A 23216-nucleotide genomic window follows, 5' to 3' on the forward strand; every position below is an offset into this window, starting at 1 on the left:
GAACCTGAGCATTACTAGACTGACCTTGATTCTGGCCCTTGGACCAAGAAAGGTTTGGATGGTTTCTCCATCCAGGGTTATAGGTTTCTGAATATGGGTCAAACTTCTGTCGGTTATCAAACCTAGTGTTGTTATAAAGAGCATTGGCTTGCTCTTCAACAGCATGGCCTTCCCAAAAAGGCTCATTTCTTCCACTACTACCACTAGAATGACCTAATTCTAAGGCTTCTAACCTTTTGGCTATAGCTGCTATTTTGGCATCTGACTCATGAGATCCTTCTACCCTATTAACATTTCCTCTACTTAGAAGAATTGTTTTCTGGGGTTCCCTACTATTTTCCCATTGTTGGGTCTTATCGGCGATTTCATTCAAAAATGTCATCGCTTCATCAACAGTTTTATTCTCAAACCCACTTGTGGATAAGGACTCAACCATGGTTGTTGTTGAATAATCTAAACCCTCGTAGAGGATCTGAACTAACCTAACCTTCTCCAAACCATGATGAGGACATTGAGATATCAAGTCATTGAACCTTTCTAAGTACCTAGATAAAGATTCTCCCTCTTGTTGGGCAAAAGTACATATTTGTGTCCTAATAGACGATGTCTTATTCCTTGGAAAAACTTATGTATAAAGGCAGAAGTAAGTTGGTCATAGGTTTCAATTGACTCAGAGTCCAAACTATACAGCCAAGATTTGGCTTTATCTTTTAAGGAAAAGGGGAATAACCTAAGTTTCAACGCATCATCACTTAGGTTTTTAATTTTAGAAGTACTACAAACTTCCTCAAATTCCCTAACATGAAAATAGGGGTTCTCATTCTCCTTCCTTAAAAACATTGGGAGCATCTGTAAAGTCCCAGGTTTCAGTTCATAATTTTCCTCAGTTTCAGCTAATTTGATACAAGACGGACGAGAGGTCCTAGTTGGGTTTAGCAAAGCTTTCAAAGTTGCCATTTCTGGCACTACCAAAGGACTAAGAGTACTAGGGGTACTTTCCTCACGAAGAGACAGATTTTCAAAACTGAAGTTTCCAAAAACGGGTCTCTCAAAAGAAGAGTCTTCGAGCTCCCCGCCTTCACAAGAAGAACTACTAGGTTTGTCACTAATCAAACGACCTGGAGTGTTTCTTTTCCAAGCCCGTTTAAAAACTTCGGGCATACACTAGAAACAACAAAATCAAAAAAAAAGTCCTAAAAAGGAAGAGATGTTCTATGCAAACACAAACAAGGCCGACTCCACCACAGCAAACCTACTGATTTCTAGCAAACAAAAAGCATGATGGCTCCGCTTAGATTGTTTCTAGACCAGCTTCTAATCCTTCGAACAGGAATTCCTTACAATTTAAGCAAACCCCTCTGGAATCAATCCGAGTTAAAGTAAGTTGAATAGAGGCAAGGGAGGCTCGGTGGAGCTTTGATACCCAAGGCCTCACCGGTATTACAAGGCGGCGCAGTCACGCATTCAACTTACAGAAACCGTCAAGAACTTCGAAGTATGCTTAAAAGAGTAACCAATATTTTTCGAATGACTTTCCTGTTAAGCTCGTTACCCTCTCGTTCTAGTCAAAATTTGAGGCTTAGCTTCGCGTTTGGTGTCGTTTTCGTAAGGCGGGCAAGAAGAGAACGGTGATGAAATCCGAACCCTTATCTTGTATGGCCAGTCCTTGCCCTTTACTAGGAAATTAAAGCAATCGTTTTCAAGTCCTCAACATATATGCATATGAAGGAAGACAGTAACTCGCTGACAGGGGATTCGCGAGTGTTTCGACAAACTTACCTCCCGTACCAAACGGGGGATGAACCTTTGTAGTCGACTCGGGCCACGACTCCTATGTCATGTACGAACCCGAGGGGCCGAGGTGATATCGTAATCATCGTCCTTCTCTGCAAACAGTTTATATTTACCCTTCCGTAGGGTTTAAAAATAATGTCCCAAAATTTAAAGTCCAAAGTCCAAAAATATAAAGTGCAAAAGAAAAAGAAAGTCTAAAAAAAATAAAAATCTACAAAAATAAAAATGTCTCTCTTTTTTTTTTCTCTTTTTTTCTTTTTTTATAAAATAAAAAAGTCTTCTTATTTCGCTCCTTTCGCTTTGCCTTTCACTCGAAGTATTTAAGTATTCACCAAAAGCTTTGGCAAAATTTTCTTTCGCACCAAATTCCGAATTCTGTAAGAAAAAGACAAAAACCCAAAAACGTAAAGAAGAACAAATAAAATAAAAACCTAAAAAAAAATATAAAAACTCTAGCCTAAAGACAAGTCCGCGTCGGCGGCGTCAAAAATTGATGTGATTTTCAAAGTTGTTGTAGTAATAAGATTCGTTCAAGACTTGTGAAAGCAGATTTTAGACTTAATTTTAAATAAAAATATAGGAAACTAAAATAAAAGTGATATGAAAAATATGGAGAAGACTGGGCCTATGGATTCCACTAATTACCAATATCAAAGTGATTTATATTCTCTAATTATAATTATGAAAATCCTTCATTCAAATTGATTCTAAATATTGCAAAAGTTGATTTTTTAGAAATAACAATTGTAAATCGAAAGTATGGGACAACAAAACCCTAGGCTAGCATGCTCCATCAATTGAAATAACAATTGTTTAACAAAAACCATTTTTTTCTATTTATTTATCAAGGCAAATAATCATATAATAATTGCATAAATTAAATAAAATAGAGATTACCACATTTTATTGGCGAAATAGCTTCCTTCGTCGCCCCAGAGGATGGATTTAGCTCATCATTGTATAAACTTGCTCAAAGTATTGGTTCATACTCAAAATTTGTTTACAAACATGAAATGGAGAGAAAATAATGAAAATCGGATGTTTGCAACGTTTATAATTATTGCAAAACACTGTTACAAAGAACGATAAAAAAGAATTGTTGTTGTATCTCTGCGACCCTCGTGTGGTTGTCGTTGTCACTGTTGATAAACAACTTCCTATGATGGTCTTTTGTTCTTCGTGTTCTTCCTAGCAGCAGCAGAAAAGTTTTCTCTGCAACACGATCAATCTCCTCTGTTGTTACTCTAAACTCTCCCAAACTCTCCCGACCCCCTTCTATGTGATCCTAGAAACCTATTTATACCCAGTAGCACCAAGAAATCTCGCTATAACTCAAGATAATTCTCTCTTAACTCGGCCTTGATGAAAAATATTCTGGGAATGTTTTCTTTCCTGATTTAGATTCTCACGCTGTTTCCCCACGCCAAATTACTCTCAACTCATCCAATCATTGTCCAGAAGTGTTCCAACATGCAGCATCCACGCGAAAATTTCTTGGTCACTCAATCAGGACTCGGAATAGAAAACCAACCCGTGATGCTCTGATTTCATATCTTGGGTTATCTAGCCAAATTTGATCGAAACAAACATCCATACCAGCTCTGTTAGGACATATCACAACTACCCATGAAGTTTCAACAATTGAATCGCACAAAAACTCCTTCAAAATCTGATCGAAAAATATGCCTGTGAATGGAAATGTTTTCCCGCCATTTTTATTTTTGAAGTGTTGAAGATGAAGTGCCCCTATCCTTTTCTGGGGCGCGAATAGCAGATGGGTGATGAGGACAAATTTGGGTGCTGAGGATGAATTTGGGCTACGCATAACCTTGGGTGTCCCTTAGCCAAATCTGGGGTCCGTGTAGCAAATGTCCTCCAGGGGTCCAAATAACACTTTTTGAGCAACTTTTTCCACACAAGTGTATTTCTCCAAAAACACCCTCACAAACATAAAAACACCATAATAAGTACAAAATCAAGCACTAGCAATAGAGACACTGAGGACAATTCAGACACAAAAATGTGTCTATCAATAATTTGAAAATAAACTTCTCACATGATTACATGAATTCCCAGGAAGAGTTTCATCTATACTTAGAAAGTATTTGATTGAATCTCAAGTTATCGTAGCTTGAATTCAAAGCTAACTATAGTCTTGAAAGTCTACGAATAAAGAGACTCAAACAACTGTGAATTTTAATCCCTGACACTTCTGTGTCGTAGTTGCTTGTTAGAGTCGTCCTCTATTAACCTAAGTATCCTCTACAAAACATAATTAGGTTTACGAATTAAAGACTTCACTTACGGATTCGTGAAACCAGGTCCGACTATCTTTACCTTAATAGTTAGTTTATCAATTCTTTTTCTTATTGATTGTCAAGGTTTTTGTCAATCTCTAATCAAGAACAAGATAAATAGAAATTGCAAAGTTCTCTTCGTCTCAGAATTTGTGATTCTTCATGATAGATATTTAAAAAAAAAATCTTGGTTGATTGGTTTAAGATTGTTCGTGATATGTGTTTAGTGATCCAAGCTTCTCATCTAACTGAGTTTAATTAAATGTTACGGATTCGTGAGGTTTGTTAGCTTTGTCTATTGAAAACAGATTTCCAAGCCTTGATCTAAATGATATAAAGGTAAATCAAATAGACTTATATGTCAGGAAAAGATCAGCTCAGGCTTCACTTATATAGAAGCAACTCTTCGGATGTAAAGGACTTCAGCTAAGGAAATCAATTGCATAGAGCCTTGTGAGGTTCAAGAGATGTAAGGAGCATGAGTGCAGTTGAATTGCTTGGAGGTCTAATTCGGTTTCAACTAAGTTCCAGTCTGAAGTATGATAGTAGGATAGTATTTATAACGTCTTAATACAATTTGGTTTCAAAGGTAGACAAGGTCCCAGGGTTTTCTGCAGGTGAAGTTTTCCTTATTAACATTTATGATGTATTGGTGTTTCCTTTTCCGTATTATTTTGCATTATTTTTATAATATGGGAATAAAAAAAGTAGTACATATTCAATCTAGGTTATTTAAGTCCTTATCAATTGTGATCAATAAAGAACTTATCATTATTGAATTCGTATCTTGAAAGATGGATAAAAAGTGTCATACTTGGCAAAGTTCTGATCTTCTTGATATGGGTACATATAGATTGGTCTTGGATATTGATTTGTGAGATCGTCCAAGAACTCTTCTACACATTAAAGTTCACTAAATTTGTTGTCTAGACATATTGATTATGAAAGAGAAATGCAAAAACTCTATATACATATTGTTCAAAGATCTTTAGTTAGATATACTAGCAACCGTACTAGGTTTTGTCCATATAGGTTGCCGACCTAAAAATTTGGTAGTGTATTTGGTACCCTCTCCTTTTCACTAAGTTAATTTCCGAAATGTTTTTCTATCTTTAAATGATAGGTATATTTCCCATAATAAAAGAGACCTCAAAGATGTCATGGTTAATCTGACTTATACTTTTGTGGAGGTTCAGGGGAATTTTTCTTGGAATTATTTTTAGTCCTCATTAATATATTGTAACATCTGATTGTTCTCGTATTCATATCCACATTAGTTCTTTGGAGATCCTTAGTACTCAAAATTTAGATTTACTTATTCTCTGACCCATTTCTCATTATTGGGTCTACATGAAGGACATCCTATTGCTCCAATGCAGCAATCTGAGAAACACATAACAATTAAACCGTGTCTAAATTAATTATTTTTAATATTATGCAGGACATCCATACTTATCTATATACCAAACCCGCTTTTGTGATTGGATTAGCATAAACAATTCTTGAATCTATATTGTAATAGAGATTGTCGAGGTAATTCCCTTGAAAGTTAATAACCATGTTACAGGAGCATAAATATTGTTGACAATACTTAAAGGATCTGGAATAATTCTTCCGAAGATTTTATTACAACTGTCTTTTTAGATAAACAAGAAAGCAGTTGCGTAGACATGTGCCTAGTTGTTGCACATATATTTTTCCTGGAACCGGGATTATCCCATGTGTGAAACATCGTAGCACTTCCACATATTAAATTACTTACTCCCAAATTATCTACCAAACAAAAATAATTGCAAATGGACAGTGCATGAAGATAATAACAACGTAGTACTCGATGCTTGAAGTTTTAACATTTGTTGGGAGAATGCCTAGTTATGAATACATGTCCATATGAAAATTTGGTTGTACCAAGTTTACAAATTTTGACCCAATTAGAGAATTCAGACCTCATTTGTGTAATCATTTTTTTTTTGTGTCAGCGTATCTAAATATGTGACAACGAAGTTGTTGTCAGTCAAATTTCATATCAATTTGTCCTCCTTCCGGAATGTCATAATAAGTAACAGTAATAGCTATGCGTCCATCTTGAATGAACCGTTTCTCATATTTTCCGATGTTCTAGGTTTCTACAAATTTGAATAAGTGATTAATCATGATCAGATTAGATGGTGAGTTTAGAAGCATTGAAAGAATAATGTTTCCTCTTTTAACTATTTGTCATCCTATATACTAACCTTATCAATCGGTTAAATTATGTTTGGAAGGCACATCCAGAGGTATATTGTTGCTCAATACCACGGTTTTCAAATACTTATATAAACTATCACGAGATTTCTAATATATCAGAGTCGAGTATTATCTAATTAGCGAATTCCGAATGTGTATCTGTCGCACGTATGTCGCGGTTCAATGACCCATATAAATTAGGAAAGTACCGCATTTTACCATTCCGTTTCTCTCTCTTCAAATACCCGGCGAGTATCTCCCAATAGATTCTGATAAATCCTAGTTCTTTGGTGCAAATTATACCGCGCATAGGTGCTTTCACCCATAAAGTTCATTAAACGTAAGCTAAATTCCATCCCTACCGCGACCGCAACTCTAATTTCAGATTATTTTGGATGTTTTCCTAACTTTTTCTCTTTGTTTGGATTGTGTCTAGGGTTTTGGGTTTTCGGCACTGGTAAAATCTTTTCCTTAAACTTATTTTAACACTCACCCAATATCTGAATCCATGGATTCTTCGCGGTTATTTCAATTCTGGAAGTAATAAATTACTAGTTATTTCATTGTTTTATACTTATTTGTATGTTTATTTTAGAATTGGAGACACAATTCCATGGGTTTTTCATGGTTATTTCAATTCTGAAAGTAATAAATTACTAGTTAGCGACCAAATCAATACTCTTTCATTACAACAACCATATATTTTATCGATCAAACATCCAAATCAATCATGCACCAGATCCCATATCAAAATGTGCGTCCCCAAGTGCGAGGATATGTTAGGTAATCTATGTTTTGTTGGGGGAGAGTTAGTCAAACAATAAAATGGAATGCTATTATATTAAGTTGTAGTATTTTGTGTTTCGTTAACTTCTATTGTGGTACCAGACGTCATTGGCTCTTCTCGATCTTCCAGTAGGTGTTTTCCTATATTTTGGATATACCTTCCAAATTCCTTTTCATATCCAAAAGTCAATGCATTTTGGCACTGTGCTTAGTTTTAAAACATCTTCTTCTTTGAAGTATTTTTCCTCCATTAGTGTCGTCCAAAGAAAGTCTTGGTCTTTTATTAACTTCCGGCAAATGTTTGTAATCATAAAATTATGAAATAAATACATATTCATGAATCCTAACCCTCCAAGTTTGTAGGTTTGCAAACATAAACTTATTCCTTGAAACAATTTAATTAGCGCTCTTTGGAGGTTTGTTTTGGGAGATTAAAACAATTCATGTGATAAATGTTTGATTATTAAAGCGACAGTATATACCCTAATAGCTTTTCCTTCCCGAGATAAAGTCTTTCTTTTCCATCCTACAGGTTTGAATTTAAGCTACGGAACACAAGGATTAAAAGAGTTTATCTTTCTTCGACTAGTAAATAAAATGAAATCCACGATATTAATCTCAAAGATCAATCATTTAAACCCCCGTATAGTTACTTATGTCAGAAGCTATACTTTATTACTAGTAATTCGAATAAAGAAATTTCGGGGTTTACTAAAGTTTATGAGTTGGCCAGACGTTGCACCGAAATTACCTAGTTTCTTGAAAAAAATTACCAGGTTAAGACATTTCTTTGTTGGCTTTACAAAAAGGAAATAACTGATAGAAAAAGCTTCTTTGTAGATTTTGTTGTCATGCAGTAAGCCCAGATATAATACAAGAAAGATCATCCATCTTTTTCCCATTGTCTTAATCCTCTAAAAGGTTTGAGAAAATTTTCTGGTAACTCGTCAAGGTTGGTAGTTGATATGCACTGGTGCAGCGAGTAACACCATCTTTCACTGAATCCCATCTTCTGCATATAAAAACTTTTATAGAATTGCTCGGTAGAACTCGCAAGCGTTGCTATCTCAAGCTTGTTTTTCAAGTTTAGTTGTCAAAACTATAAGTCTTGATTTCTAGTCTACTTATAGCTAAGTCTCAGATTAGGATAGAAAGTGTAGTTGAACATTAGACTTCACGGGGTTCATCGATTGAAGACGCAGAATTACTAAGGGGAGTTTTTGGAACTTCATCAACAAAAAGTATGTGGAGACTTAAACTCATTTATCACTCAAAAGTCTATGTACTCTATCTCCTATTTCAGACAAAAGTTGTATAGCTATATAGACTTCAATTATGCACATTTGATATTTCGAGCTGAGTTTAACTAGCTTACATATTTCTCGAAATATGTGTTGGTAAGCTTTTGCTTTAACCAAGTTCATCTTATTCTTGACGAAAATCAAAAGAGGATCATGTGGAAATCTCCTGATAACATCTTACATGATTTGTGTGAGACAGTCATTTGATGTAGACTCGGAATATTTCGTATTGATCATTCGATCACTTGAAAATTTCTTTGAAGCTAATAGTTTGTGTGAGACAGATATTGTCGTCTTCCTAGAATGTTTCAATGGTTGAAATGAGAGTTTAGAACAACTGGATATAAGCACAGTATGCGTACTTGCATATGTGTGATCCAAGTCCGTGAACCATGGTATGCATACCCGTATACGTACTGATTGGTTTAGTAGAGGTCCGATAACTAAGTCCGCATACAGGTACGCTTACTGGCGCAAGGTTCAAGTTCCGGGACTTTACTGAGTTTGGTGGTATGCGTATCCGTTCGCATACTGGCGAACCCAAACTTAGTCCGACCACTAAGTTATGAGTACCTGTTTGCATACTTGAGTGGATTATGTTCTAAAATCGATTTGTTCATGAACTAATACATTTATACATAATAAGGAATGCAATCTTTTGAAAACCGTGGCTATAATGTTCATGACTTGATTCGAGTGAATCAAAATCGATTTTGCTTCAATTTTGTCTTGCATAATTCTATTAGAATATAAACAATTGAACAACTCTAGAACTAGTTTCATTTGAGTCATTTTAACTAGTTATGGTTAAGATGAATTAGGTGGATATGAAAGTGTTCATACGGATAACTTCGGTTAACTATTGTTGAGCCAACAAAGGTGTACACATTTAGGTACGATTACTCATATCTAAATGAAATCACTTTTCATTTGTGTGTAACAAGCTAAGTTCGATCTAATGGTTGAAATATATTAGCTTGAGTCTAATCAGGTTTTCGTATAACGGTGAATATTGAATGCTTTTTTACCAAGGTAACATTGATTGCAAACCCTGATTTAAAGACTATATAAAGGAGAACTCTAGCAACTGGGAAACCTAATCCCCACACCTCATGTGTGATACTAGTTGCGACTAGAGTCGATTCTCCTTTAACCTAAGGTTTTTCCAAAACCCTGTAGGTTAACGACTTGAAGAATTCATTGGGTTTTTGAATCCAGACCCAACTATTTTATCTGTAGTTGCGTGTTCGGATCTTGTTGTTTTCTATCGTGATTGAGTATTATATTCTCTAAGATTTGCTCCAAATTTAATCTTTGATAGGAAAGATAAAAAGTAGTCTCAAAAATCTTCGTCTCATCGTTTGTGATTTCATAATATCTTGTTTCACTACCATACAGTTAAGATTATTGTGAGGTAATTGATATTTCTAGGATTTTCTTTGGGAATATATAAGTCTAATATATTAATTGGTTCCTGTTCACCTTGATTTATCAAAATACAGAACAAAACTCGTAGGTTTATCTGTGGGAGACAAATTTATTTATTCAATAGACTTTTCTGTGTGATATTGATTGGTTTATCAACTCTTCGACTTTGGGTCGTAGAAACTCTTAGTTATGGGTGAGATCAGCTAAGGGAATCAAGTACATAGAGTCCTTCTGGGATTCAAAGACGTAAGGAGCGCAATTGTACCTTGATTAATGTGAGATTGGTTAGGGCTCAAATACATTCTAGTTCGAAGTTAACTTGGAGTAGTCTAGTGTCTGTAGCGGCTTAATACAATGTGGTGCTCAAATCTAGACTAGGTCCCTGGGTTTTTCTACATTTGCGGTTTCCTCGTTAACAAAAATTCTGGTGTCTGTGTTATTTATTTTCGACATTATGTTATATAATTGAAATATCACAGGTTGTGCATAAGATCAATCAATTGTGAATCCAACCTTTGGTTGTTGATTAAATTGATTGACACTTGGATATTGGCTTTTGATACTGTCCAAGTTATTTCTTATATTCAATCGGGATCGCAAATTCCTATTTGTTTGATTGCATATTGAATTGAGAAATTAAGATATAACTCTTTGATATAGTTTTCTTAAGATTAAATCTGACTGTCTAGTTGATTCTCTTGAAAGTATATTGGAGTTAGTCCATATAGATTGCTACGTGAAATATTGGGTGTGGTTGTTAGACCCCCGCTTTTTCAATTGGTATCAGAGAAGGAAAACATGTTTAAGACCTTATAAGTCTGTGTTTGTAGCGATCTGACTCTATGGACAGAAGTGTTGTCTCTATAAACGTACCGCCGGTCTTCGATGGCTCGAATTACTTGCGGTGAAAAATTGATATGCGTGTCTTTCTTCAAGCGCGTGATTTTCAATCATGGGTTTACGTTGTTAATGGCTATAATCCTCCGGTTGTTACAATAGACACCGTAACTGTTCCAAAGGATATCAGTGATTATGATGTTGTCGAGATTCTTGTTGCTAAGCAAAGTTCTGAAGGATTGAATGCAATCATCCATGCCATTACCCCAGATCTTCAACACCATGTGACTACGTGCACTCGGTCTAAAGATGGTTGGGATATCTTAGAAACCGTATTTGAAGGGAATACCTGTGAAAAAGAAGCTAGGCTTCAAAACCTAAATTCTGATTGGGAAAACCTTTGTATGGCAGATGAAGATTCATTTGATGAGTTTAATCACAAAGTGTCTGAAATTATTAATGCATCTTTCTTGTTGGGTAAGACTATTCCTGAAATGGACATTGTGATGAAAATTCTCAGATAATTGCCATCTAGATACGATTCTAAGAAACATGCCATCGTTGAAAGAAATAACTTTGATACACTTTCCAGAAATACTCTTGTTGGAAAGTTAAAAATTCTTGATCAAAACACAGTCAGAACATCTGCATTCAAAGTTGTGACCAACACAAGAGAATCTTCTAACTTGTCTTGGGATGATGAATGTTGTTCCTATCATGTTGATTTTGATAAATCATTGATTGCACAAAAAATCAAGGATATTTTAATAAGAAGCAAAGGATGTGAGAAAAGTCTCTCTCTGGTTAATGCTTCAGATCGATGATTCAATACAAGAAACGTCATCCCAGGTTGTCAAAATCGTGCATACTTCCAAAGTGTGCAATGAACTTTCAGCTCTCGCAGCAGAAACTTCTTCTTACTCAAATTCTGATTTAGAGTTTGAGTCTGACACTGAGATTTTTGAATTCTTGGATAAGTGTGGAGAATTTCACCAAGAAAATATCCAACTAAAGGCTTCGTTGGAGAAACTTGAATCATCACTTCAGGTGAAAAATCTTGAGATAGATTGTCTTAATGATAAATTCACCAGAACCCTGTCTCTGAAGGAAAAAGAGATTAATACTCTTAAATGTGACCTGCAAAGGTTGTCTGGAAGTTCTGACAAAATTTCAGCAATGTTATTCGGTCAGAAGTCTTTTGGAAACACAAATGGTTTAGGGTTCAAAAGCAAAATTTTGAGCAGAAACAACTCATTTGTTCCATCCAGTTTTGGAATAATTAATGATGAATGTTGTGATAAACAGGTTGAAAATAAGCGAGACGATAAATCTTCCTTGATTTGTTCGTTTTGTGGAAATGCAAATCATGTCCAAGATAAATGTTGGAAATTCAATAGGAATGACAAAAGGATTGCCAAACTTCAAAATGACATGCAAAGAATGAATATGGTCGTGGGTAATCAACAGGGTACTCCTGAAGACGAGAAAAAATATAAAAGAACCAGATTGAGACGAGTTAAAAAGTTTTTATATACAACGAACCTTGATATGTCACTATGTGATAAAAGATGTGAGCATTCGGCTCACTCCGTCACTATTTAATACTAGTGATGTCTGCATCCTCATCTTTCTCTTGAGAAAATGAGGATTGCATCAAGGTTGCTCAAGTTTTGTATTATTATTAATTTCTTATTTTATTTATGTTAAGAAAATATCTTCTTGTTAAAATAAATAATGGATCATGAACTGCAAAAGACTTGTTCAAATTTTTTCTAGAGTTTGGCTGTCCATAGGTCTATTTATATTCATTTGCGATCAGAATGCCTTCACTTCTCTTATCTTTGAAAGGATACAGTTTCATGGCTCTTGTAACTAGAGGTACCACAAAAAGAGATGCAGTTGAAGCATTTGATTTGTATTTTTTTGAAGGAATCATTTCCTCAAGGAAGAAGAAGGAGAAATCCACAAATGATGAAGAAGGTTCTTCCTCTAACTTCTTCTTGTCTGTTTTTTATTTTGATAATAACTTTAGAGGTATGGTGAAGGATTTCATCAACAAAAGAAATGATTTAAAATCTCAAATCATTTTATCTTTAGAAAAGATAGCTATCTATGAACGTATGTTGTCTCTAACAAAGAACACCTTATGTGGACTAAAAAGAGAACTTTGTAAGTTAAGTGATATTTCCGAAGATCTGGAGGAATTGAACGATCCCATAATGAATGGGTTTTTCAATAATGAGAATGAATTCTCAGTAGATGTATTGAGAAAGCTCTACGATGTCTAGGAAAACTCTTATGAGAATATTCTAGTGTTTTAAGAAGGATAACCAGGGTTTGGAATATCAATTATTGTGAGTACACATAGCTATTTCCGACGAATTTCATCTTTCAATGTTTTTAGATTTAATTATTTAAATTCTAAAGTTTATTTGAAATATGACTTTGTAGTATTAATCTTTATAGTTCTATATATTGCAACTTGTTATGAGATATGTGTGTTTACGTCCGTGAACTATGATTGTCCCATATTTTCTCAAAAGTTAAGTCTATCATATGTCTTTATGAAAATATCGATAAAAGATATAATGAACTTTTGACAACAAAAGTTAAGCCTACTATGTCATTATGCAAATATTGATGAAGATAGGATGAAGTTTTGTCTACAAATATTAAGTTTATTACATGTCTCTATGCAAATATTGATGAAAAATAGAATAAATCTTTGAATATTCCGCAGTATTGGTCTTTCCCTGATCCACATCTTTGATGAAAAATAGAAAAAATATTGTGCGGCTCTGTAAGTTCTCTTATGTGAGCATTTCCGATTAACTTAATCATGGGTTCTCTTGTGATTAATTTAATTGAGTATTTTGGATACAAATTCATGTTTCATGTGATTTGTTAATGTCCAAACAAATCCTTTTTTTCTTGTAAAAATAAGGTCGCTCTTGTTGTTCTTTCGGGAATGACATTTTATGGGGGAGAGTTCTTAATTAAACTTGTTCTTAATAGCCAAATCTTTGTGGGGAGTATGGCTGTGGAATATTCTAGGAGATTTCTTGTATATTTATAAACTCCTTGATGAATGCAATAGTTTCGACTATGTGAAATCATTGAAACAAAGTTGATATATTCTCTTTTGGTCATGAAGTATCTCTATGGAAATTTCATTAGGATCTCATTAGTTTTCGTACCTTTGACAATTTATATTGACAAAAAGAGGGAGAATTAATGTGTAGTTGACACTACGAATACATATGGTTTACGGATCATTATGTAAAGGGGAGTGGTTTTCATGTGAGATGAAGTATTGACGAAGGGGGAGTGATAACACTGTATAACAATGATTGAGATCTATTGTTTTCTCATTGTTATAGCTACGGATCTTCAATAACTATGATGTTGAGTTGAACACGGTCAGAATCTTTGGAGTACTTGGAAGTGACAAAGATTTAGAGCAAGCATTTGATGAGAAGCTACAAAGTTTATTTATTGTGTAATCCATATGTATTGATAGTTTTTTCACTAAAATTGAAAAAGGTGGATATTGTTAGAGCACTTCTCGGTCGAACTCGAAAGCGTTGCTATCTCAAGCTTGTTTGTCAATTTTAGTTGCCAAAACTATAAGTATTGATTTCTAGTCTACTTATATCTAAGTCTCGGATTAGGATAGAAAGTGTAGTTGAGCATTAGACTTCACGATGTTCATCGATTGAAGACGAAGAACTACTAAGGGGAGCTTGTGGAACTTCATCAACAAAAGATATGTGGAGACTTGAACTCATTTATCACTCAAAAGTTTATCTACTCTATCTCCTATTTGAGACAAAAGTTGCACATATATATAGACTTAAATTATGCAGATTTGATATTTCAAGCTGAGTTTAACTCGCTTACATATTTCTCGAAATATGTGTTGGTAAGCTTTCGCTTTAACCAAGTTCATCGTATATTCTTCACGAAAGTCAAAAGATGATCATGTGAAAATCGCCTGGTAACATCTTACATGATTTGCGTGAGACAATCATTTGATGTAGACTTGGAATGTTTCGTGTTGATCATTCGATCACTTGAAAATTGCTTTGAAGCTAACAGTTTGTGTGAGATAGCTATTGTCGTCTTCCTAGAATGTTTCAATGGTTGAAATGAGAGTTTAGAACAATTGGATATAAGCACAGTATGCGTACTTGCATATGTGTGATCCAAGTCCGTGAACCATGGTATGCATACCCGTATACGTACTGATTGGTTTAGTAGAGGTCCGATAACTAAGTCCGCATACAGGTACGCTTACTGGCGCAAGGTTCAAGTTCCGGGACTTTACTGAGTTTGGTGGTATGCGTATCCGTTCGCATACTGGCGAACCCAAACTTAGTCCGACCACTAAGTTATGAGTACCTGTTTGCATACTTGAGTGGATTATGTTCTAAAATCGATTTGTTCATGAACTAATACATTTATACATAATAAGGAATGCAATCTTTTGAAAACCGTGGCTATAATGTTCATGACTTGATTCGAGTGAATCAAAATCGATTTTGCTTCAATTTTGTCTTGCATAATTCTATTAGAATATAAACAATTGAACAACTCTAGAACTAGTTTCATTTGAGTCATTTGAACTAGTTAACGTTAAGATGAATGAGGTTGATATGAAAGTGCTCATATGGCTAACTTCGGTTAACTATTGTCGAGCCAACAAAGGTGTACACGTTTAGGTACGGTTACTCATATCTAAATGAAGTTACTTTTCATTTGTGTGTATCAAGCTAAGTTTGATCTAATTGTTGAAAGGTATTAGCTTGAGTCTAATCAGGTTTTCGTATAACGGTGAATATTGAATGCTTTGTTACCAAGGTAACATTAACCCTGATTTGAAGACTATATAAAGGAGAACCCTAACAACTGGGAAACCTAATTTCCACACTTCATATGTGATATTAGTTGCGACTAGAGTCGATTCTCCTTTAACCTTAGGTTTTTCCAAAACCATGTAGGTTAACGACTTGAAGACTTCATTGGGATTGTGAAGCTAGACCCAACTATTTTCTCTGTATTTGAGTGTTCTGATCTTGGTGTTTTCTATCGTGATTGAGTAATATCTTCTCTAAAATTTGCTCGATATTTAATCTCCGATAGGCAAGATAAAAAGTAGTCACAAACATCTTCGTCTCATCGTTTGTGATCCCACAATATCTTGTTTCTCTACCATATGATTAAGATTATTGTGAGGTGATTAAAATTTCTTGGCTGTTCTTCGGGAATATAAGTCCGGTATATCAATTGGTTCATGTTCACCTTGATTTATCAAAATACGGAACAAAATTCATAGGTTTATCTTTGGGAGACAGATTTATCTATTCAATAGTCTTTTCTATGTCAGACAGATTGGCTTATCAAGTCTTCGACTTTGGGCCATAATAACTCTTAGTTGTGGGTGAGATAATCTAAGTGAATCAAGTGCGTAGAGTCCTGCTGGGATTCAAAGACGTAAGGAGCGCAACTGTACCTTGATCAGTGTGATATTAGTTAGGGCTCAACTACATTTCAGTCCGAAGTTAACTTGGAGTAGGCTAGTGTCTGTAGCGGCTTAATACAGTGTGGTGTTCAAATATGGACTAGGTCCCGAGGTTTTTCTGTATTTGCGGTTTCCTCGTTAACAAAGCTTCCGGTGTCTGCGTTATTTTTTTCCGCATTATATTTGTTTATATAATTGAAATATCACAGGTTGTGCGTAAGATCAATTAATTGTGAATCCAACCTTTGGTTGTTGATTAAATTGATTGACACATTGGATATTGGTTTTTCATAACGTCCAAGTTATTTCTAATATTCAATCGGGCTCGTCAATTCCTATTTGTTTGATTGCAGATTGAATTGAGAAATTGAGATATAACTCTTTGATATACTTTTCTTACGATTGAGGTTATCATCAACAGACAAAAATAACATAAACCTTTTTACTTAACTCAACACAACCCCATTCCTCTATCCAACAACCTTAATTTGCATTCCCATATTAATCCACAAAAACCCTAATTGTGACTCTTGATTTCATAATTAAACCAAAACTGGAATTCCATATAATCCATTTAACTTCAATTTAATAAACCCATAAAGAACTTTATCAATTCGAATTCACTAAACATAATCAAAAGAAAATAAATCTAAGAACTCTAACTTACCTCTTTCATCAATTTTCTGAATTGAACCAACTCCGGAATCAACACCAACACCATCATCTGCTCTTGATTCTAATCCTCTTTTCTTAATCTCAGTCTCGTGATCTTTCCCTCCATGATCAACTCTCTGAAATCCTAATCCTTCAATCTTCCCATTTGAATCGAAAATTGAATAGCGAACCATCTTCTTTGCTCTCAATATACAAAACCCAACTCCTATTAATCGTCTTCATACCCAATTCCACATAATTACTCAATCAATTCATTACTCAGAAACCCTAATCTTCTTCTCACGATTTACAACATCATCTTCTTCTCCTTCATAATTCATAACAGTAACCCCTCCACTCTCTTCTCCTACACAACAACATCAATCGATGTTTCTCAATCGGTACACCTAGATATTCAGCAACAGAAGAAGAACAGAGACAAAACACAGAAGAAGAAAGAGGATAAAGAAGATAAAATGAAACTCTCTCTTCGATTTAGTGAAGATAAGGCCGACCAGGATTGCTAAAGTCACCCGACCAAATTGATATGGGCAACCAAGACGGTTTGACAACAAAATGACTATTTTGTCCTTCGACTATTTTGATGAAATCTTCTTTATCCAATATCCGAACGACACGTTCGAGTAGTCCATTTCGCGTAACTTTTCGAGATCTATCCAGCGGTACTAGTTTCGTATCTATTTCATTGTTAGATTAATTCATATTAATTAACGTTCGTGTTAAACTAATCGAGTTATTATTCGCGTAACTACAAAAAAACTGACCAAAGGCTACTAAAATTTTCCAACAACAGAAAAAATTTAGTTGCTTCACAGTTTAAGACACTAGGAAAGGCAACTGTGGTGGTGTATTGATTTGAGCCACTAAACGGTAAGCAACTATAGTTTCTAAAACCCTTTAGAAATAAGTATGCGCCAACTAAACAAATGCGCTAGTATCTTGAGACATTCAACCACTTGGAAAAAAACAACGGCGGGATATTAGTTACCTAACCCTCTATTCAGCCACTAAAATAACACAACTACCAGAAAGCCTAGTTGAATAGAACTTTGGGAACTAACCATGCCAACTACAGTAGGCATATTCATTGAGCTACTTCCAAGAAACAACTTAGGATTCTTAGTAGCTTAACTTAAAGAAGAGATATTAATTTAATAAGGGAATGACTAAGTTGTTGGTGTAGTGAAGCTTTGTCGCTAAGTTCTCTAAGATCAAAATCTAGGCACGCATGTTATTGTGATCACATTTGTATAGATGATATTGTTGTTTAGTAATTTAGTAATAAAGTTGGTTAAACACCATGCATCAGTGCTAAACCAATTTCTAACAATTACCAAGCCAATTGGTACGTAATATCAATATCCAAGAAAATATTAAAATTAGTGGTACGTATATTTGAAATACAGAAAAAAAAAATCAGATGGAACATGGGATGGCCTGCTGAGTGCCGGCTGCGGCATTATAACATTTCGGTCCAATTTGAAAGGAATAATAAATAATGCGAAAAAAGTTGCAAGCATACAAAAGACAATCACTCTTTTCACGTTAGGGTTGTAACTTAAATATATAACTTCGCTAAATGTCAGAAGAGTAGAGTACTGGGATAAAAGGCTAATGGATTGGTCTTGCTCATTATTTGTGGATAAAGCTTAAAAAAAGAACTATTTCATTACGCTAGATTATTAACCAAAAGTCTTATTGAATCCACATATGCATACCAGGTTCCCCATGGAGGAATGCCTTATTCACGGTAGCAACCGCACCTCTGGAGCATTGTTCTTATGGTGCATTCTCCACCATAGCGTGCAAAAACCTCACCTTCCCAAAATGTAGGCTATCATAATCCCATATCTCCAAGTTCAAAGTCATCGTCTTCGTCAGTGGTGTAAACTGCGTCACTATCAGCTTCCTCCTCCTCCTCCTCTTGTCTTTGGATGGCAGCTATTACTTCTTCATGGCTGATGGTTTCTGGTAGAACATCAGTCCTATCCCAAACCATATTTTCATTGTGATCTTGTTGGGGCACTCGTCTAAGATCGTTGATTGAATAACTTGAATACCATTCTTGATACGCTTCATCAGAACTCGAGTTTTCTGGTGCAATAAGTTCCACTGAATTTTTTTCTGGAATGTTGTAAGAGCAGCGAGGTCGTGTTTTTATAACCACTTCCAATTGTCGATTCTTTATGTCCTTCATATAGAAAACCTGTTGTGCTTGGTGCGCTAACGCAAATGGTTCATTCGCATAACAGGTTCTGTTGAGATTAACACAAGTAAATCCGTAGCTATCTCTTTTGGAGCCACCTTGATTTGCAACCGGACGCCAATTGCATTTGAAAAATAGAATTCATAATTGGTTTAAATAGCGTGCCTCGATAATTTCAGATACCACTCCATAATAATCATTCATATCATCATCTTCACCTTCCCCTCCCTTTATACATACTCCACTATTCTGTGTCTTCCGTCGCATCTCCCACGCTTTTGTATGGAATCTGAACCCGTTGATGATGTATCCGTTGAAAGACGAACACTCTTTATTAGGACCTTGACTCAGCGAATAGAGTTCATCACTCACCATACCATTTTTGTGCAGTTGATATATCTATTCATGTACATATATTCATATATTAGTTCAGGTTATGAAATCCTAAAAACATTTATTGTGTTTGAGTATATATAAACGCACTTACTTTGCTGGCAAACCAAAAAGGAAATTCTTCGTTGTGTCTTCTTTCAACGTCAGCATCTCTTATTCCACGCCTTTTTAATTTCTTCTCTATGTTCACTGTAAGTGGAATGCTTCATATAGTTAACTACTGAATTGACACAATTTAAAGATTATTGGCCTTAAAAGCAAAACAAAACGTATATACTTCTCGTACGGCTCCACTTCTGTAGTATTCTGCAGAGCATAAAGTTGGATTTGTTTCATTTCTGAGTCCTCAAGCGTTCCCAAAGTTTCAGCTCCAATGGGCCGACCAGATTGTCTGAAAACGAATAATTTCTCACGTGAGGGTGGTTGTTCATAATCCTCATTCCTTGAGACCCGATTGAATATTGTATAAGTACTGTTCAAGTATCGCGTAAGCATAGTGAGGCTCTCTTCTATTAAGTATGCTTCAGCCATAGAGCCTTCTGGACATGCTTTATTTCGCACATAAGACTTTAACTTGCGCAGATACCTAAAATGTAATTCTTATTAGAATTCACTGGCGTAATTTAAGTAAAATTGTACAAATATACACTGCAAAAAGTACAGAAAAAATGTGTGTGAAGTATCTAAGAATCGTATATTTGTTTTCTTGAACTGATGTAAGAAAACTATCATTAACATTAATATTTAGAATTCAGAATATACAGAAAATGGTTAAACCATACCTCTCATTCGGGTACATCCAACGATATTGAACTGGACCAGCATCCTTTGCTTGTTGTGGTAGATGAACTGGCAAATGCATCATCACGATAAAAAATCCCGGGGGGGAATATTTTTTCCAACTTGCACAAAGTAATTGCAATTATGTCTTCTAGTTTGTCTAGGTCCGCTATGTTGAGAACTTGTGTACACAACGCTTTAAAAAACATACAAAGCTCACTCACTGCGCCATACACATCCTCAGGAAGTAACCCTCGTAACGTGATCGGCAGTAAGCATTCCATTAGCACATGGCAATCATGACTTTTCAGACCCATAATCTTTCGATCTTTAACATTAACACAACGAGAAATATTTGATGAATATCCATCGGGAACCTTGATATCCTTCAAAGTCCTACAAAAAGTATCCATCTCCTTCGTGGACATCACATACCTAGCTGGTGGCATAACAAATTTGTCTCCTTTTTTTTTCGGATGTAACTCCGGTCTTATTCCCATATCCTTAAGATCAAAACGGGCCTTGATATTGTCTTTTGTCTTCCCTTCTACTTTCATTACTGTTCCCAACAAAATTTCCAAGATATTTTTCTCAATGTGCATCACGTCAAGATTATGGAAACACAAAATTGTGCTCACATATGGCAACTCTTCCCGAAAAATACACTTTTTTTTCCAATTGTGGTCAAAATCGACCGGTACTGTTGGTGTCAGACCGTTCTGTTTGGCATTCTTACCAAATTCTACTTGCTCAAAATGTGCCAACTGATGATTTATCTCATCCCCATTCATTAGATGTGGTTTTTCTCTAAGCTCTTTTTCCCCGTTGAAGGGTGTTGTCTGTTGTCGCCACTTGTGATCAGCAGGCAAGAACCGCGATGTTGCATGTAACAAAACTTACCTCCATACCGCAGTCGAGTTGAACATGGGTCGGACCCACAACACGGACATGCTAAGGACCCCTTGGTGCTCCACCCGGAGAGCATAGCTAGTGCAGGAAAGTCATTAATAGTGCCAAGCAATGCTGCGCGCAACTGAAAATACTCTTTCTTCGAAGCATCGTAAGTGGTAACACCAACATACCATAATTCCTTCAATTCTTCTATAAGGGGTTGTAAATAAACATCGATATCATTTCCCGGTGACTTGGGTCCCGAAATTATCATAGACAAAATGAAGTTTTGCTCTTGCATAACCTCCCATGGTGGTAAGTTGTAGATGATTAGAACCACTGGCCATGTACTATGCGGATTCATCATATTTCCGTAAGGATTCATGCCATCACTTGCTAATGCAAGTCTCACATTCCTAGGGTCAGCTGCAAACGTTGGATGCCTCTTATCAAAGGTTTTCCATGTCTTCGCATCAGCAGGATGTCTCAAAAGTCCATCATTGATACGTTCTTCAGCATGATATCGCATATCAGTAGCAGGCTGTGGAGACATAAATAACTTTTGAAGTCTGGGCTTCAAGTTGAAGTACCTTAGTTGTTTTTCAGGAATCTTCTTCCCTTTCGGTGTCCTTCTATTTTCTGACCCGTTATTAGTATTAGATGAAACGTTTTTCCATCTAGAAACACCACATACCCGACAATCATTTCTATCCGCGTCATCTTTCCAATATAACATGCAATCGTTAGGACAAGCATCGATCTTAGTGTAGCTATGACCCAAGTTACTGATTGTTTTCCTAGCTTCGTAAAAGTTCCTTGGAAGTTTGGCATCTGGAAATGCCTTGATCAAGAGATTCAGTAGCACGTTAAACCACTTGATGCTCAGACCACCTTGGCACTTGATGTGAAGCAAGTGTATGGTAAAGGACAACCGTGAGTACTTTTCACAACCAGGATATAGTGGAACCTTTGCATCTTCCAGGACCTGGTAAAAATTTGAAGCTTCGTCTTTTGGAGCATCTTCATCATAATCAGGCACCATCTCATTTATCAGTTCCTTCATTCGGTCGTCTTCATCCCCAATCACAGTACCATTAGACATATAGTCCTCCTCCTCACCCTCCCCATGGTATATCCAATGGACATATCCTTGCAGAAACCCTTTCCACATTATATGTGCCTCCACCTTACTTGGTTTGAGTAAGTTTTTGTTATTGCACTTTCTACACGGACACCATATTTCCTCCCCTAGTTCTAAGTCGCGACACGCAAATTTCATGAAATTTTTGACACCCGCTTCATAGTCAAGATTGTTTCTTGGCAGTTCCAACCAACTCTTGTCGATAGTTTCATCTTCTTAGAAATCCATACTGAACGCCAGGGTAATCTCTTTAAATCTAATCTGGGCAGCAGCTTACAAATGCACTTTAGGAGGGATCCCTGGAAAACAGTAAAGTGAGATTAGCATTGCCATCGCCAATGAGAAAGTTCAGAAATATATTATAGGAGCAAGCTACGCAAACTTGAGAGAACTCCAATACAGATGTTTCATTTTCGTCATCGATATAGACGGCAGAATAGTCTAACACTAACTACAACAAGCATAGATATTCTACCATATATCCTATTACTATTCTTTTCATCCTTATCAAACAAGATATCAGAAAAATGGATTCGCAGTTCTTGCTAAAATTTCATCATCAAGACTAAGTTTCCAGTAACTCTTAACATTGAAACTCAAGTACCAAAAATAATAGAGGTGATATTACAAACATGTTATATGCATAAATATATTCTCTAATGGTACACAAGAAACTTTAATTCAAACAAAACCCAATATTACTAACCATTCTAACTGACTGGCTAACACGATTCGAGTTGATAAACATAAAATTGACATACAACGCAGGTATCCCATGCTTTATTATCACATAAATTGAAGTTTAATCATTCAACTTCTACCGGGAAAAAACGTACCTGCTCAATTTCCTCCTCTGCTTTTTGGTGTTTGTTCTCAAGTCTCAATACTCGGCAAAATAATGAGTTGGGGCGAATGAAGATCGAAGGAAAAAATAATGGAG

General features: G+C 35.6%; 1 protein-coding gene across 1 annotated transcript; it reads right to left on the minus strand.

Annotated features, from left to right (window-relative positions):
- Positions 1–21034: 21034 nt before the first annotated feature.
- Positions 21035–22306, minus strand: LOC113290508. The gene has a single exon (XM_026540105.1). The coding sequence runs from the start codon at positions 22304–22306 to the stop codon at positions 21035–21037; it is 1272 nt and encodes a 423-aa protein (XP_026395890.1).
- Between the last annotated feature and the right edge of the window lie 910 nt (positions 22307–23216).

Source organism: Papaver somniferum, chromosome 6 (genome assembly GCF_003573695.1).
Source record: "Papaver somniferum cultivar HN1 chromosome 6, ASM357369v1, whole genome shotgun sequence".
Taxonomy (NCBI): Eukaryota; Viridiplantae; Streptophyta; class Magnoliopsida; order Ranunculales; family Papaveraceae; genus Papaver; species Papaver somniferum.